This window comes from Salvelinus sp. IW2-2015, unplaced genomic scaffold (genome assembly GCF_002910315.2).
Source record: "Salvelinus sp. IW2-2015 unplaced genomic scaffold, ASM291031v2 Un_scaffold1380, whole genome shotgun sequence".
NCBI lineage: Eukaryota > Metazoa > Chordata > Actinopteri > Salmoniformes > Salmonidae > Salvelinus > Salvelinus sp. IW2-2015.
This window is the reverse complement of record NW_019942870.1, coordinates 53,024-58,371: the sequence shown is the minus strand read 5'-3', so window position 1 is coordinate 58,371 and position 5,348 is coordinate 53,024. Positions and strand designations below refer to the sequence as shown.

At 43.3% G+C, this 5,348-nt stretch overlaps 1 protein-coding gene across 3 annotated transcripts in view; it reads left to right on the top strand.

The window, feature by feature from the left end:
- The window catches only part of heg1 (heart development protein with EGF-like domains 1), a 28,200-nt gene that overhangs the window by 5,096 nt on the left and 17,756 nt on the right, over window positions 1-5,348 (top strand). For all 3 annotated transcript variants that reach the window (XM_024138046.2, XM_024138047.2, XM_070439056.1), the window contains 7 exons: window positions 715-1,761; window positions 1,956-2,069; window positions 2,247-2,369; window positions 3,861-3,952; window positions 4,285-4,340; window positions 4,598-4,758; window positions 5,066-5,200. In XM_024138046.2, the coding sequence (XP_023993814.1) occupies window positions 715-1,761; window positions 1,956-2,069; window positions 2,247-2,369; window positions 3,861-3,952; window positions 4,285-4,340; window positions 4,598-4,758; window positions 5,066-5,200 (1,728 nt within the window). The remainder of the gene's footprint in view (window positions 1-714; window positions 1,762-1,955; window positions 2,070-2,246; window positions 2,370-3,860; window positions 3,953-4,284; window positions 4,341-4,597; window positions 4,759-5,065; window positions 5,201-5,348) is intronic.

Genomic DNA, 5,348 nt, shown 5'->3' with positions numbered 1-5,348 from the left:
TGAGATCTTGCGCGACCCCAGATCGAGGGAGCATTATCAGTGGCTCTTGTATGTCTCCATTCCTAATAATGCTCCCACGTTGATTTCTTCAAACCAAGCTTGCTTACCTATTGCAGATTCAGTCTTCCCAGCCCGGGTGCAGCCAGTCTACAATTTTTGTTCTGGGTTGTCCCTTGACAGCTCTTTGTCTTGGCCCATTAGTGGAGTTGTGGTTCGTGACTGTTTGAGGTTATGGGAACACGGTGTCTTCTTAACAATGATAACAAGGTTCAAAACACCTGGTGCCATTAATACAGCAGGTAAACGAGGGGAGGACACGAGGCAGCCTCTTAAGAACGTCTTTGGAGAGCTCTGTGAGAGCCAGAAATCTTGCTTGTTTGTAGGTGACCAAATACTTATTTTCCACCATAAATATGCAAATAAATTCATAAAAAATCCTACAATGTGATTTTCTGGATTTTCTTTTCTCATTTTGTCRGTCATAGTTGAAGTGTACCTATGATGAAAATTAAAGGCCTCTCTCATCTTTRTAAGTGGGAGAACTTGCACAATTGGTGGCTGACTAAATACTTTTTTGCCCCACTGTATATGTGCCGTATTTATATGCCTACTGGGGAGAATGGGATATGCAAAAGTATAATTTCCATTTCTCATGTAGTAAATGGACAAATAAATATATCTCCTCCTCTACCTCTTCTATTTCTTTCTAAACAGAGTGGTCTGGTGGTTTCGTCTCCAGAGGGACCAACCCACTGACTGGACCTCTCAATGTGACCCAACAGGACCTCACCTCTCTAGTTTCAGAGGGAACCCCCAACTCCACCCCTCTGCTCAGGGTGGTTGATAACCATAGCAGACYGGACACAGACACAACAGACTCTAGTCAGCCCTCCAGAGGCAGGACATCCCAGACAGAAGAGGGGTTATCTGCTTCATCACAGCCCCCTGTGCTGTCGTCAGAAGAAGGRCCCAGCCACCCCAACACCTCTCAGGGAGGAGAAACAGATAGAGATTCTCCCTCCATCCTGGTCACTGGGTCTGAGACCTCCACCAAGTCCTCCACAGGTCCCCCTAGCACCCGGGGGGGGCATGGTGAGACAGAGGGGGTCCCTTCGCTCCACACAGAGGACAATACTATCCTAGGCCTGGGTCTAACCACTGCTCCCCCAACACTACGAGACAGTGCCACTGCCCTGGATGACTTCCTGTCTCGGTTCCTCGCCACCCAGCCTCCCTTCATCCCCAAGACTCAGCGGCCGGCGGTGGCCACAGAGGTCCTGGTGTCCACCACACCTGTTACCGTGACGATAAAGTCACAGGTCATCGAGGAGGAGCCCTACATTGTTACCATGGCAACCAGCACCACACCGACCCCMCCTCTTGCTACGACGAGGATGGTTCAGCCCAGTACCGCCACTTCCATTGAGGCCCAGACTCAGCCCACCATCATCCCTACCACCACTACCACGGAGACTACCCTGGGTCTCCAGAGCTCTGCTTCCACCCCCCAGCCCCCGGGCACCACTCAGACTCAGACCCAAGGGCCCTCAACGGGGGTGAGRTCCCCCGACGTCACCACCTTGCACCTGGAGACCAGCACGGCTCACAGCATCACCACCACTGCAGCCTCCTACAGTTACAGCGTCCCCACCAGAAACACAGTGGAACTACACACAACAGGGAAACACACTGACAGGGGGACCACTGAGATAGAAGTGACCACCGCTCCAATGGACATCAGATCTACACCGCAGACACCAGGTTTGTCAACACAGTATATCTTTCAATGCTTTGATTCTTCTAAAGTTAGTTTTGCCTTGAATTGAGCTGGAAAAGTGAAATGAAGATCCCAAAACCTAATGACTGTTTGGAACAATAAAGAAAATGGTAAGAAACTATGAACTGCATTGATATGAGATACAGTACGTCATTCTGAATCCTGCCCTCTTCTTTAGGTAGTGCCTGTGAGCCCAGCCCCTGTCTGAATGGAGGTGAGTGTCTACCCTATGGAGTGACTGGGTTCACCTGTGACTGTCTGTCATCATGGACAGGACCTACCTGCAATGAGGGTGAGCTCAACCTACAATTCCCAGCCATACTGTATGTGAGCTATTTGTGAAGTCTATATATTGCTAATGGTATTGAATGGTATAGTCTTTGTGGGGGGGAGCGGGGTGCATGCATAGTCAGCTTTATATTGTGTTGACCTGCTCTCTCTCCTCTGTCCTCTGTCTGTGTTGGTTCAGATGTGGATGAGTGTGWGAGTGGCCCCTGTCCCAGTGACTCTACGTGTGTTAACACCAGGGGCTCCTTCAGCTGTGAGTGTCGCCTGGGTCTGGACATGGAGCACGGAAGAGACTGCACGCGAGGTACGGCTAAACAAACAGTACAGCCTTTGTTTATGAAGGCTCCTATGACAATAAAAATATATACAATATTTAGGTTCTTATTTAATATACAGTATAATAATACATAATAATAATATATGCCATTTAGCAGACGTTTTTATCCAAAGCGACTTACAGTCGTGGGTGCATACATTTTATGAATGGGAATCAAACCCACAACCCTGGTGGTGGCGCCATGCTCTACCAACTGAGACATACAGGACCAGTTTGGGTTCTAATAAAGTAAGACAGTTGCACTATAKATCTTATAGCTAAACATACTGTACATATCAATACTTTATTTACAAAGTCTCATATCACATAACAATGAAAATATAAACAATACTCAGGGCCTTATAGATTAGGTTGTGGTATATGTTATGTTATTAGGTTGCACTCACTTTATAGAGGGGGTCTATATACAGTGTGTGCAAATGAGGGAAGATAAGGGAGGTAASGCAATAAATAGGCCATAATGGCGAAATAATTACAATTTAGCAATTAAACACTGGAGTGATAGATCTGCAGAAGATGAATGTGCATGTAGAGATACTGGGGTAATGTTATTAGGTTATGGTATAGGTTATTAGGTTATGGTATAGGTTATGTTATTAGGTTATGGTACAGGTTATGTTATTAGCTTATGGTATAGGTTATGGTATAGGTAATGTTATTAGGTTATGTTATAGGTTATGTTATTAGGTTATGTTATGGTATAGGTTATGTTATGTTATTAGATTATGGTATAGGTTATGTTATTAGATTATGGTATAGGTTATGTTATTAGATTATGTTATTAGGTTAGTGGTATATGGTATAGGTTAATGTTATGGTATTAGAATATGGTAATAGGTTATTATTAGGTTATGGTATAAGTTATGTTATTAGATTATGGTGTATGTTATTAGGTTATGGTATAGGTTATGTCGTTAGGTTGTGGTATAGGTTAGATTATGGTGTATGTTATTAGGTTATGTTGTTAGGTTGTGGTATAGGTTAGATTATGGTGTATGTTATTAGATTATGGTATAGGTTATGTTATGGTATAGGTTATGTTATTAGGTTATGTTATTAGATTATAGTATATGTTATGGTATAGGTTATGTTATTAGATTATGGTATATGTTATGGTATAGGTTAGGTTGTGGTATAGGTTAGGTTATGGTGTCAGTTATGTTATTAAGTTATGGTGTAGGTTACGTTATGGTATAGGTTATGTTATTAGATTATTGTATATGTTATGGTATAGGTTAGGTTATGGTGTCAGTTATGTTATTAAGTTATGGTGTAGGTTACGTTATGGTGTAGGTCATGTTAGTAGGTTATGATAAGATAAGACATTACTAAACTTTTTGAGGTATTTATTCAATATCAAGCAGGTTACCTATATTTCATTAGATTAAAAAAAATGGCTGTAAACTTTACAGACTGTCTTGAACCTTAGTTAACCACAGTGTCTGTTTTCCTCCACAGCAAAAACCTTCCTGGGCACGTTCAGTTTCAACGTCCCCCTGCTCTCCAGGAGCGCCACACTGCGTGAGATCCAGAGAGAGATCAACCAGCTGGTAAGGAGCACAGGGACATGGTGGGGAGTAGGGTTGCAAAGGGAGGGAATATTCCCTGTGTATAACCCTGAATATTCCCTGTAACCAGTCAGTTTAGAATATTTCAAGAAATTTGTACATTTGCTAAATTACTGGGAGTTTTGCAACCCTAGTGGGGAGAGAGAAATTACAATCACTGATATACAGTATACTATTGTGTATTGTGGGTCTGTTGTAGTGAGGCAGAAAACCTGTTCAAACATGATAATAGATGTATTATGAATGCAAGGAAGGTATAGTTTATGTATTATATGYTGATTATTAATAATAGTTTTTATTATTTTATTTTACAGCTGAATGCCTCACTATCAATTCTGCGTGGTTACCGGCYCTCTTCTTTGAGTAAAAAGTGAGTTTCTTCTTCCCCCGTAAGATTGGTTTTGCACTTATCAATTTACTCTGAATGCATGACAACAAGCCATACTCTCTTGGTTCTTGTGTATTTTGTCTGTAAAGTTTCGTAAAAAAAAATAATCAGGACCACATATTTAAAATGCCTTTATTGTTCAATAGAACAAAAACTCTGACGCTTTCAGCATGACCTTCGTGTGTTGTGATTTTAAATGGACTTCAAATCAAGTTTGCTGTGACATGTGTGTGTTCCAGAGGYGAGGACGGGGTTCGTATCTCTGCTGTCAACATGTTCTCCATCTCTACTGATGTGACCAGCTCTGAGGTCTACCACATCATACAGATGTCTCTGAACAACTGTAACAGCACCGCTGGACAKTGCCGAGTGGTGGTCACTCACCAACTTTCCTATCATGGTACAGCACTCTCTCCCTCCCATCCTCACCTCTTTCCCCGTAACCCCAGTCTTAAAGGGATAGTTCATCCTAATTTAAAAATGACTTATTTGTTTGGTTACCTTGTAAGCAGTCTGTGGGGACAAGGACATAATGCAATCCACYCTTTGGGTTTGTGTACGCAGCCACTGCCACCATCTGCTAACTTAGGCATTTCCTAACCATAAAACAATGGAAGTCAATGAACGACATTAGCATGTTTAAAATGTCATACCTGACCCTGTTACAACCATCCTTACCACACCTCTCTCCTCTCTCTGTCCCTTAGTTGAGAGTCTGTGTCTGGCCCAGAATACCCAGTGTCACCCTGAGCATTCTTTTTGTACCGACTCCAATGGGACAGCCTTCTGCCAGTGTCAACCAGGGTACTTCAAACTCAATCCTGAGGATCAGTCCTGCATAGGTGAAGCCTGGGTCTGGGAGAGGGTGGAGGGAGAAGATAGGTCTCAGTCCTGCATAGGTGAAGCCTGGGTCTGGGAGAGGGTGGAGGGAGAAGATAGGTCTCAGTCCTGCATAGGTGGGGCCTGGGTCTGGGAGAGGGTGGAGGGAGA